At 44.5% G+C, this 12610-nt stretch overlaps 1 protein-coding gene, 1 long non-coding RNA gene and 1 other non-coding gene across 4 annotated transcripts in view; all 3 read left to right on the top strand.

Moving 5' to 3' along the window:
• The first annotated feature begins 765 nt into the window (after positions 1–765).
• The window catches only part of LOC128573628 (uncharacterized), a 100731-nt gene continuing 88886 nt past the window's right edge, over positions 766–12610 (top strand). Inside the window, exon 1 of the long non-coding RNA XR_008376500.1 lies at positions 766–875. This is a non-coding gene — a long non-coding RNA (uncharacterized LOC128573628). The remainder of the gene's footprint in view (positions 876–12610) is intronic.
• TRPC4AP (transient receptor potential cation channel subfamily C member 4 associated protein) overlaps positions 5788–12610 on the top strand; it is a 76259-nt gene continuing 69436 nt past the window's right edge. For both annotated transcript variants that reach the window (XM_053573925.1, XM_053573924.1), the window contains exon 1: positions 5788–6039. In XM_053573925.1, coding sequence (XP_053429900.1) covers positions 5872–6039 — 168 coding nt within the window. In that variant the 5' untranslated portion in view covers positions 5788–5871. The remainder of the gene's footprint in view (positions 6040–12610) is intronic.
• Positions 10202–10309, top strand: LOC128574311 (U6 spliceosomal RNA). The gene has a single exon (XR_008376688.1). It is a non-coding gene; the product is annotated as a U6 spliceosomal RNA (small nuclear RNA).

Below are 12610 nucleotides of genomic sequence, written 5' to 3'. Positions count from 1 at the left end.
TAGTTGATTTCTGTACATGGTGTACAGTAAGAGTCTAAATTTATTCTTTTGCATGTGGATATTCAGTTTTCCCAGCACCATTTGTTTAAAAGACCATCCTTTCCCCATTGTGTAGTCTTTGTTGAAGATTATTTGACCATATGAATGAGGATTTACTTTTGGGTTCTTCATTCTAGTCTATTGGTCTGTATGTCCATCTTTATGCCAGTATCACACTGTTTTGATTACCATAGCTTTATAATGTGTTTTATTATTAGGAAATGTGAGGCCTTTGACTTTGTTTGGAGTCCCTTGAGATTCTACATGAATTTTAGTTTTTTTTTCCCTATTTCTTCAAAAAGTACCATTAAGATTTTGATAGGAATTGCATTGAATCTATAAATTGCTTTGTGTTGAAGGACATTTTAACAATATTAATTCTTTCAATCCATGAGCATAGGTTGTCTTTCCATTTGTTTGTTTCTTCTTTAATTTATTTCACTGTTTTGAATTTTCAGCACACAAGTCTTTCACCTCCTTGGTTAAGTTTACTCCGAAGTATTTTATTCCTTTCTATATTGTTGTAAGTGGACTTGTTTTCTTACTTTCCCTTTCCGATTCTTCACTGTTAGTGTATACAAACACAACTAATTTTTACATGTTGATTTTATATCTTGAAACTTTGTTAAATTTGTATTAAGGCTCAGTGCCTGTGGCTCAAGTGGATAAGGTGCCAGCCACATATACCTGAGCTGGCAGGTTCTAATCCAGCCCAGGCCTGCCAAACAACAATGATGGCTGCAACCAAAAAATAGCCAGGCATTGTGGCAGGTGCCTGTAATCCCAGCTACTTAGGAGGCAGAGGCAGGAGAATCACTTGAACCCAGGAGTTGGAGGTTGCTGTGAGCTATGACGCCACGACACTCTACCCAGGGCGACAGCTTGAGGCTCTGTCTGAAAAAAAAAAAGTGTATATTAATTCTAGAAGTGTGTGTATGTGTAATTTTTAGGGTTCTCTACATATAAGATCATATTACTTGCAAAGATAATTTTACTTCTTCCTTCCCAGTTTGGATGCTTTTTCTTTTTTTTTTTTTTTTTGACTAATCGCTCTGGCTAGGACTTCCAGTTTTTCTAAAGGAGTAATTATCGAATCAGAAAGTTTGGAGTTTGGGTGGGGGGGGGTGAGAGGTAAAAACCTATTTGATACAATGAAGACTATTCTGGTGTGGGCACATGAAAAGACCCAATGTAAGCTTTATGCAAGGTGTCCATGTAATAAAAACTTTCGTGGCTCTGCACCCATAGCTCAATGGCTAGGGTGCAGGCCACATACACTGAGGCTGGTGGGTTCGAACCCAGCTTGGGCTAGCTAGCACAACAATGACACTACTACAAGGACAGCAACAACAACAACAACAACAAAAATAGCCAGGCGTTTTGGCAGGTGCCTGTAGTCCCAGCTACCTGGGAGACCGAGGCAAGAGAATTGCTTAAGCTCAAGAATTTGAGGTTGCTGTGAGCTATGATGCCACTGCACTCTACTGAGGGCAACAAAGTGAGACTGTCTCAAAAAACTAAATAAATAAATAAAAATAAAAACTTTTGTACCACCCTAAGATTTTGAAAAAAACTTTAGACTTCTTTATGACTTAATTCATATTGCTAAAAAAGTTGATTTCCATAAAGGTATGTCAATTTATGTTCTCACTGTTAGTATTCTACTATTGCTATAATTGAAGATAGGCATTTTTAAATACATTTACTGGCTATTTTCATCTTGCGAATGGCCTGTTCCTGTCTATCTATTCTTCTATTGTGCTGTTTGGCTTTTGGCTTATCTTTGTAACTTTGTAGTAGTTCCAGCATCTGTTCATTCATCTGTTGATCCTATTAACAAATATTTTATCATATGCTAAGTGCCAAATACTGTTTTGGGTGCTAGGGTTGGATGCAGCAAAGAACAAAACAGATCAAAATTATACTTTAGTGGGGGTGGGGGCAGAGAGTAAACAACTATATATCAGGCAGAGGTAAGTGTTTTTGTGTGTGTGTGTTGTTTTTTTGTTTTGTTTTGTTTGAGACAGAGTCTCACTTTGTCCCCCCGGTAGAATGCCATGATGTCACTGCTCACAGCAACCTCAAACTCCTGGGCTCAAGCAATTCTCTTGCCTCAGCCTTCCAAGTAGCTGGGACTATGGATGCCCACCACAACACCCGGCTAGTTTTTTTTTTTTTTTTTTTTAGAGACAGGGGTCTCACTTTTGCTTTGGCTGGTCTCCACCTGCACTCAGCCTCCCAGAGTGCTAGGATTACAGGTGAGAGCCACTGTGCCCATCTGTGTTTTCTTAGTTTATTTTTTTTTTTTGTAGAGACAGAGTCTCACTGTACCGCCCTCGGGTAGAGTGCTGTGGCGTCACACGGCTCACAGCAACCTCTAACTCTTGGGCTTACGCGATTCTCTTGCCTCAGCCTCCCGGGCAGCTGGGACTACAGGCGCCCGCCACAACGCCCGGCTATTTTTTGGTTGCAGTTTGGCCGGGGGCTGGGTTTGAACCCGCCACCCTCGGCATATGGGGCCGGCGCCCTACTCACTGAGCCACAGGCGCCGCCCTTCTTAGTTTATTTTTAAAGCAGGTAATATGGAGCATCTCTTAAGAGATGCTACTTCATATAAGTGGCCAGGGAAGATGTATCTTGGCAGAGACATGTGATTAAAAAACAAAACAAAACAAAAGAACAAGCAATTTAGAGAGACTCCTGAGATGAGAACTCTAGGCCTAGGTGTCATTAAAGTCTTCAAAAATTCTTGATATTAACTCTTTCCCAGAATATTGCTTGCCTTTTGTGGTTGTTTATGGTGTCTTGTACAGAAAGGATGTTCATGTCGTAGAGGTCGGTCAATTTTATTAATCTTTTCCTATTCATGGCTCTAGCTTTTATGCTTAAAAAGACCTTTCCTAGGCTGGGCGCAGTGGCTCACGCCAGTAATCCAAGCACTCTGGGAGGCCAAGGCAGATGGATTGCTTGAGCTCAGCAAGACCAGCCTGAGGAAGAGAGCAACCCCGTTTATAAAAATAGCCGGGCATTGTGGCAGGCGCCTGTAGTTGGAGCTACTTGGAAGGCTGAGGGAAGAAGATTGCTTGAGCCTAAGAGTTTGAGGTTGCTGTGAGCTGTGACGTCACAGCACTTTAACAAGGTGGCAAAGTGAGACTGTCTCAAAAAAATAAATAAAAAAAGAAGACCTTTCCTACACCCAAATCATGAAAATATTCTTATATATTCACTTATATAAGTTTTTTTTTTTTTAGGGGTTTTTTTTTTTGTTTGTTTGTTTGTTTCTATTTTAGGGACAAGAGTCTCAGTTTATCACCCTCGGGAGAGTGGTGTAGCATCGCAGCTTACAGCAACCTCCAGCTCTTGGGCTTAGGCGATTCTCTCACCTCAGCCTCCCAAGTAGCTGAGACCACAGGCGCCCGCCACAACGCCCGGCTATTTTTTGTTGCAGTTTGGCCGGGGCTGGGTTCAAACCGCCAGTATATGGGGCCGGCGCCCTACCCACGAGCCTACAGGCGCCGCCCCCACTTATATAAGTTTTTATTTTTGAATTTTATATTCAGTTGTCTTAGTTGGAAGTTTTTTTAAAATTTTCTTTCTGTCTTTCTTTTTTTTGAGACAGAGTCTCACTATGTCACCCTCAGTAGAGGGCTGTGGTGTCATAGCTCACAGCAACCTCCAACTCTTGGGCTCAAGAGATTCTCTTGCCTCAGTCTCCCTAGTAACTGGGACTATAATGCCTGCCACAACGCCCAGCCCTTTTTTTTTTTTTAAAGTAGAGACAGGGTCTGGCTCTAGCTCAGGCTGGTCTGGAACTTCTGAACTTAGGGCAATCCACCTGCCTCTGCCTCCCAGAGTGCTTGGATTACAGATGTCAGCCACCATGCCTGGCCCACTTCTGTAAGTTTTATACCTAGCTTTTCAATACCTTTATTGAGGTATAATTTAGATATAAAACTAATTTTTAGTAAACTTACAGGTTTGTACCTCTATCACTACAATCTAATTTTAAAACTCTTAGCTTTTAATATATCTGAGATTCATTTTAGGTTTGTTTTGTTTTGTTTTTTTGAGACAGAGTCTCACTACATTGCCCTGGGTAGAGTGCTATTGCATCACAGCTCACAGTAACCTCAAACTCTTGGGCTTAAGTGGTTCTCTTGCCTCAGCCTCCCAAGTAGCTGAGACTACAGGCACCCACCACAACACCTCACCATTTTTTGGTTGTAGTTGTCATTGTTGTTTGGCAGGCCTGGCTGGATTCAAACCTGCCAGCTCTGGTATACGTGGCTGGCGCCCTACCCACTGAGCTACAGGTACCGAGCCAGCTTTGTTTTGTTTTCTGAGACAGAGTCTCACTACTTGGCCCTTGGTAGAGTACTGTAGCATCACAGCTCACAGCAACCTCAAACTCTTGGGCTTAAGTGATTCTCTTGTCTCAGCCTCCCAAGTAGCTAGGACTACAGGCGCCGGGCATAATGCCTGGCTATTTGTTCTTGTGGTGGTGTTGTCATTGTTGTTTAGCAGGCCCAGGCTGGGTTCGAACCCTCCAGCCATGGGTGCATGTGGCTGGCGCCCTAACCACTGAGCTATGGGCATGGAACCTATATTAGGTTTTGGTGTGAACTTAGGCACCTAACATTATTATTTTATTCTTTCCACATTTGTTTGAAATATTTCCCTTAAACCATGCTAAAGTTCCATGCATACATGAATCTGTTCCTGGTCTCCCCATTTCAGGAATCACAAACACGGTTTTGTTTGGACCATGCATTTTTCAGAATTAGGGAATTTCACATAACGATGGAGATTTTTGGCTTTTGGGGGGAGAGGCTTTTTTTTTTTTTTTAACCAGAAGATCCAGCAGCAATCTGCTTGAAGTGAGTAGAGATTACTTTTTTTTATTTTTTTAAGAGTCTCTTTGTTGCCCTCTACGGCTGTGGCGTCACAGCTCATAGCAACCTCCATTCTTGGACTTAGGATATTCTCCTGCCTCAGTCTCCCAAAGCTGGGACTACAGGCGCCCGCCACAACACACGGCTTTTTTTGGTTGTTGTTGCAGCTTGGCTGGGGCCGGGTTTGAATCCACCACCCTCGGTATATGGGCCCGGCGCCCTGCCCACTGAGCCACAGGTGCCGCCCGAGATTACTTCTTTCATATGGAGCATAAGGATGGCAACCATAGCCCAGGACAGTCCCCTATATACCTATTGTCCCCGTGTAATTATTTACTACATTTTTTTAAAAGACAGGGTCTCCCTTTGTTGCCCTAGAGTGCAGTGTGTACGGATTTGCTCTAACCTACATCTCGTGATAACAAAGTCGTAGGCCTTTCCGCTCACTACTGTGATCTCTTCGACATCTCCTAACGACTCTTCGGTGTCAGGCGCAGAGCAGGCTCCCAGGAACCATAGATTAAATGAACAGAGGAGGAAACTGAGGCGTAGAGGATGGAGGTCCGGGACGAGTTAGGTGCAGCAGAGAAGCATGCAGAAATGGGACTCGAGGGCCGGATTCCTAGATAGTGGGATGTATTCTCTCCAAATGAGCGGGAAACAAGTGCACGCAGGGTCTGGTCTCAGAACTCGGGAGCCTTCGCCAAATGCTGGACCTAGAAGCGGGAAAAACAAGCAGCGCAGAAACGCCGTTATTTCTTTGGTACCTACCCATTCTCAGAGTAGGACTACATTTCCCAGCAGCCGCCGCACAGCCCTGCCACGCGGCTTGCGCCTCCGCCGTCGGCCTGCTGGTGGCGCTGCAGCGACCCCTCCACCGCTCCGTAGAAATCTCCGCGGCCCCGGGGCCGCTTGCTTCCTGTTTGTCGGGCGAGGAGACATGGCGGCGGCGCCGGCGGCGGCTGGGTCTGAAGCCAGCCGAGGGAGACGGTCGGCAGCAACGGTAGCGGCTTGGGGCGGATGGGGCGGCCGGCCGCGGCCCGGTAACATTTTGCTGCAGCTGCGGCAGGGCCAGCTGACTGGCCGGGGCCTGAACCGGGCGGTGCAGGTACGAGGCCGGCCCGGAGGGGCGGGGCGGACCAGGCGGGAGCTGGCTAGGGGCCGGGGGAGAGGCCTTTCCAGGCCGCTGCAGGACGAGCTAGATCCCTTTTGGCTGCCGCAGGGCCTCCTTGTGAGCTCTCCGGACATTGTCAGCTGCGGCGGGGCCGTGGGTAGCAGTCGGCTGGGGCCCCTCAGTCAAGGGCCAAGCGGTGCTAGGCAGCTGTGGGCATTGGTGGCGTGTACGAGCCCTGGGCCCATTTCTGGATCCTCCCTTCCCTGCGCCACGTCTACACAACACGTCTGGGAGACCCTGGCGAGTTTGCTTTAGCCTCTGCGGGCCTCGAGTCTCTCCCGTATGAATTGCCCGGCGGGTGGGGGGGGGTGTCATCATTGCAGCCCCAAACGGTTCCCAAGCGTGTCATTAATGTAGTTTTCTCAGGCCTTTCCTTGACACTCTCCGACCCCCTTTCTAAAAAGTAGGTCCCCGTTATTCTGTCACAGTCTCGAACTCGTTTCGTTCTCATTACTTTTTTAGTCTTTAATCCCATATTTCTTTGTTATCCGCGTTTTTTCCTCACCTGTCTCTCACCTGAGCTCCAACGGGCGCAGAGACTCTATCTGTTTTGCGTCATGGTTAAGCGTGATGACTCTGGAGTCAGGGCTGGGTTCAAAGCTCTGCTCTCTCTCTTGTTTTGGCAGGTTACCTTTCTGCGCCCCATTTTCCTCACTTGTCAGACGGAGAATTAATAACCTAGTTTTTAAGGTTGTTGTGACGATCAAAAGGGACAGTTGTGTAAAGCACGAATGCATTTCTGGTAAAGGGTGAAGAGAAATCAGTTAATACTACTGTTATAGTCAATAATCTAACTTATAAAAGGTGCTTAATATATGATTAATATTTTTTGTTGAATGAGGGAAGGATACTGCTTTAGGGCAAAGCAGAAGGGGGCAAGACCTGATCTTTTCACTCCTCCACCCTAACCCTCCCTAAACCTTGCAAACACATCTGTAAAACATTAGCTTTATCTGAAGGTAGCTTTTGCGGCACATAAGAAACTAATAAAATGGTTGATGAGAGTGGGGTGGAAATTGGGCAAATGGAGGAAAGAATGGGAGTAAGACTTTTTGTGGCATAACTTTATATAATTTAGCTTTGAATCATTTGGATATTACTCAAATAGCTGAAAGGATAGAATAAAATAAAGGCTAGGTGGTCTGTGTAGAAGGAGGTTTGCAGATGAAGGAACAATTCTGAGTGTGCAATATTTCCCTGGGTGTGAGACAGCGTAGATGAGCAACCTTTTTTCCACTTGTGTTCTTCTCCATCTACCTTAAGGAGATCCTGGAAATATTGCTTTTTCCTTCTTTGAGCCAAAATATCTTACTGAACTGGGCCTGTAGGGGCAGGCAGAAAGGGGACTAATTAACCTTTAGTGAGCACATGCTTTGGATGGTATACTGCAAGGTATACAGTGTCTTTAGTTAATCCTCAATCCTTTGAATTAGATGTCAGGATTCATCTCTTAACAGATGAAGAAACTAAAGCTCAGAAAAGCTAAGTGATAGGTTCCTAAACAAATACCCATCTTGATCATCTGTGTTCTGAGAGCAGTAAGGAGCTGCAGAAGTTCTTTACCATGATGAATGAGGCAATTTTTTTCTAGCGGTGAATGACTTAGAATGGGAAGACCCTAGAAAAGCTCACCAAGTCAGAGGCTGTTAGAATATTCTCGAGCCTAGATTAGGCAAGTTAATGTGGTAATGATAATTGTATACAGGTGTAAGAGTTATTTTGGGGGTTGAGATCGAACCCATGCCCAGAGCTATAGTGAGGATAAAGTGGAAAACTTCATCTTTCAAGTTTTCCTTCCCACCCTGCAGAATAAATTATTTGCTCACTCATATTTTCATAGCATAGTAAGCACAACCATTATGGTATGTGGTAAGAGTAGGAAAAGACCAGATTTTTTTTTTTTCTTGTTAGAGACAGAGTCTCACTTTATCGCCCTCCGTAGAGTGTGGTGGCATCACGGCGCACAACAATCTCCAACTCTTGGACTTAGCAATTCTCTTGCCTCAGCCTCCCAAGTAGCTGGGACTATAGGCACCTACCAGAACGCCCAGCTATTTTTTGTTGTTGTTGTTGTTGCAGTTTGGCCAGGGCCAGGCTCGGACCCGCCACCCTCAGTATATGGGGCCAGTGCCCCCCACACTGAGCCACAGGCGTGGCCCAAAAGACCAGATTTTTAAAAAATTGAATTGTGGTAGGCTGGGTGCAGTGGCTCATGCCTGTAATCCTAGCACTTTGAGAGGGTGAGGTGGTTGGATCACTTGAGCTCAGGAGTTTGAGACTAGCCTGAGCCAGACCCATTCTCTGCTAAAAATAGAAAAACTAACTGGGTGTTGTGCTGGGCACCTGTAGTCCCAGCTACTCAGGAGACTGAGGCAAGAGGATCTTTTGAGCTCAAGAGTTTGAGGTTGCTGTGAGCTATGATGCTATGGCACTCTACCCAGGGCGACAGAGTGAGAATCTTGTCTCAAATAAATAAATAAAATTTAATTGTAGTTTTAAAAAGTGACAGAGGGTGGCACCTGTGGCTCAGTGGGTAGGGCGCTGGCCCCATATACTGAGGGTGGCGGGTTCGAACCTGACCCCAGCCAAACTGCAACAAAAAAATAGCCAGGCGTTGTGGCAGGCGCCTGTAGACCCAGCTTCTCGGGAGGCTGAGGCAAGAGAATCCCTAAGCCCAGGAGTTGGAGGTTGCTGTGAGCAGTGTGACACCACGCCACTCTACCAAGGGGGATAAAGTGAGACTCTGTCTCTACCAAAAAAAAAAGCGATAGAAAATTCACCATCTTGGGCGGTGCCTGTGGCTCAGTCGGTAAGGCGCCGGCCCCATATACCGAGGGTGGCGGGTTCAAACCCAGCCTCAGCCAAACTGCAACCAAAAAATAGCCGGGCGTTGTGGCGGGCGCCTGGAGTCCCAGCTACTCGGGAGGCTGAGGCAAGAGAATCGCGTAAGCCCAGGAGTTGGAGGTTGCTGTGAGCTGTGTGAGGCCATGGCACTCTACCGAGGGCCATAAAGTGAGACTCTGCCTCTACAAAAAAAAAAAGAAAAGAAAATTCACCATCTTAACTATTTATAATTGTACAGTTCAGTAGTGAGAAGTATATTCTACATTGTTGTGAAACAGATTTTCAGAACTTTTTTGACTTGAGAGTACAAAACTCTCTACCCATTGAACGACTCCATGTTTCTCCTTCCCCCAGCTCTTGGTAACCACCCTTCTACTTTCTGTTCCTGTGAGTTTGACTAGTGTAGAGAACCTAATATAAGTGGAATCATACAGTATTTGTCTTTTTGTGACTGGCTTATTTCACTTAGCACAATGTCCTCAGAGTTCATCTGCATGTTGTAGCATGTGATGGAATTTCCTTAGAAAATATCAGATTTTACAGTAAGGTGGACCTGAATTAAATTCTTGTTCTGTCACTTACTAGCTGAGTGACTTAGGTTAGGTATTTCACCTCTCTTCGCGCTTAGTTTTCTTATTTCTAAAGTGGGGATAATAACATCTGTCTCTTGGGGCGGCGCCTGTGGCTCAGTCGGTGGGGTGCCGGCCCCATATACCGAGGGTGGTGGATTCAAGCCCAGCCCCAGCCAAAATGTAACCAAAAGACAGCTGGGCGTTGTGACGGGTGCCTGTAGTCCCAGCTACTCGGGAGGTTGAGGCAAGAGAATCGCTTGAGCCCCAGGAGTTGGAGGTTGCTGTGAGCTGTGTGAGGCCACAGCACTCTACCGAGGGCCATAAAGTGAGACTCTGTCTCTACAAAAAAAAAAAAAGAAAGTGAATAACATCTCTCTCTTAAGACTGTTAGTAAAATATGTCAAATAGCTTAGCCGGGGTGGCACATGGTAAAATGTTTAGTAAATAGTGGTTCTCAGCTAGTAGCTATTAGACTGGGCTTCTTGAAGGGACTGTGTCTTATTTTTCTTTGTGTCTGCAGAGCCTGAAACCATGCCAGGCACTTGATCCTCAGGACTCAGGAAATTGTTTGAATTGAAAATACTGTATCTACAGTCCTGTGTCTGTATTCACTTCCCTAGTAGTTACATGGCTTTAAAGAGTTCCAGAGTCAGATTGTCTAGGTTTAAAAACTGGCTTTGGTGCTTGCTTTAGGCAGCACATATACTAAAATTGGAATGATACAGAGAAGATTAGCATGGCCCCTGTGCAAGGATGACATGAAATCTGGCTCTGTGCTTAATTGCTATGTGTCTTTAGGCACAGATACTTAATCTTTTTATGCCCCAATTTCTTCATTTGTAAACTATAGTACCTTACCTCCTAAGGTTATGGTGAGGACCAAATGAGTTTATACATGTAAAGCATTTAAAATAGTGACTGAAGTGTAGTAAGCATGCTATAAAGGGTTAGCTTGTATTGCTATTAATAAATGCTCTGTATTCTGTATGGATCTTAAGTTCATATTTCCATTCCTATTTTCTCCATTTAGCTCCAGAGAGGTTTGTATATCCAACTGCCTTCTCACTGTTTCTGCTTTGATGTGCAATGGGCATCTGAAGCTACTATTTTGGAAACTGAAATCCTGATTCTTCTTCCACCAAACCTACTTTTCCCCAAGTCTTCATCATCTCCCTGAATGAGGGAAGCCTGGGAGATGACTCCTGGCCATATGATTTACCATGGGCCTATGTTACTTGGATTTTAATTTGCATAGTTTGCATTATTTTCTTCCCTCCCTTTCATTTTGCCCTCTGTGGAGGTAATGAAATATGATGGTATAAGACTTTAGTGCAGAGTGTCCTACCTGCAGTCCACGGGCCTCATGCAGACTTCGTAAGGATGTTTCTTTGCTTATCTATGGTGGTAGATACCACAATAATTATGCATGGACCTTTTTTTTGCTAATCAGCTTTCTTGAGTGTTTGTGTATTTACTGTGTGTCCCAAGACAACTCTTATTCTTCCAGTGTATGGCAAAAAGGAAGGTTGGAACACTCTTTTTTTTTTTTTTTTTGTAGAGACAGAGTCTCACTTTATGGCCCTTGGTAGAGTGCTGTGGCCTCACACAGCTCACAGCAACCTCCAACTCCTGGGCTTAAGCGATTCTCTGGCCTCAGCCTCCCGAGTAGCTGGGACTACAGGCGCCCGCAACAACGCCCGGCTATTTTTTGGCTGCAGTTTGGCCGGGGCCGGGTTTGAACCCTCCACCCTCGGCATATGGGGCCGGTGCCCTGCTCACTGAGCCACAGGCGCTGCCTGGAACACTCTTATAAGAGTGTTTACTGAGCACTTTCATCAGCATGTTTGATCCTTAAAGCAAATCAGATCTTACAAATCCCTTGCTTAAAACTCTCCAGCCTCATTGCATTACAGTTACAATCAAATCCCGATTCCTTGCCATGGACCCTGCATGACAGTAGTTGAGGGAAAGGATAGACTAAGTAAACCCTGGGCTGTAGTGCAGCTCACATTATAGGACTTGACCCACTGTCCCTTCAGTTTGTACTCTTCAGTTTGGCAATCTGGTGTCAGGCTGGATTATGGAATCCCTTTCCGTTTCCCAGGTGCCAGTCCTTCCTTGCTTTATGAATAGTGGCCTATCTAAATTCAACTGAGTGTTATTTACTTCATATTTTTTCTTTAGATTGACTGACTCAAATAGGTGCTAGTTTTAGCTTCATTTTAAGCATTAGTATTTGTGAAAGCTAGGGATTTAAGTCAAATATTACCTTGCCTATCAAGTGTAATTTGATACTGAAAAATTCCTGGATAGACTAAATTTTCATAAATATATAAATACCATTAATTTCAACAGGAAGTTTTTGTATTCACAAGCCCTAAAATTTACTCTTCATGATATTGAAGCAACACAAATCCCATTAAAGCAGACATAAGTGTTCAGTGGTTAACTTTTGTTGTCAGAATAACCTAACAAGGCATTTAATATTCATTAATTTATCCTTTAAGGTAAGTGTATTTACTTGTACTTAATAATATTTTGAGGCATTAGATATCTTACACTTAGGATTAAACAAGTTGTGCATGCCTTTATGGAATTCAGCCTTTAATTACTTGAAAAGCAAAGACAAAATCAGTGAAGACTGTAAATGTCTAGAAATGTCATATTCACTAAACAGGTTGACAGTTTAGAGGGATGATGTAGGAGATTATCATTGCTATAAACTGTCAAACCACAAGTAATCCAATACAGTACCTGTAGGATATCTGCCAGTAATTAAACTGTGACGATGACTGCATGGTGGCTCTTTCATCACAGCGTTCAGCTGTTCACAAGGAAAACAAAATCCAAATGATTTTTCTTTAATTTTAATTTTTTGCCATAGTCTACCTCTGGGTGGAGTGCAGTGGCACAATCATAGCTCGCTGCAACCTTACAACTCCTGCATTCAGTGAATCCCCCTGCCTCAAGCATACCATAGTGCTGGGATTTCAGGTGTGAGCTACCGTGCCCAGCCTGTTCATGTTTTTAACAAGTTAATCAGGTGCTGCAGATACTTAGAGAAAGGTTTTGGAGAGGAAGTGAAAAAC

This window comes from Nycticebus coucang, chromosome 21 (assembly GCF_027406575.1).
Source record: "Nycticebus coucang isolate mNycCou1 chromosome 21, mNycCou1.pri, whole genome shotgun sequence".
NCBI classification, from domain to species: domain Eukaryota; kingdom Metazoa; phylum Chordata; class Mammalia; order Primates; family Lorisidae; genus Nycticebus; species Nycticebus coucang.
Note: the sequence above shows the minus strand (reverse complement) of the source record. Positions and strands in the feature narration are given on the sequence as shown.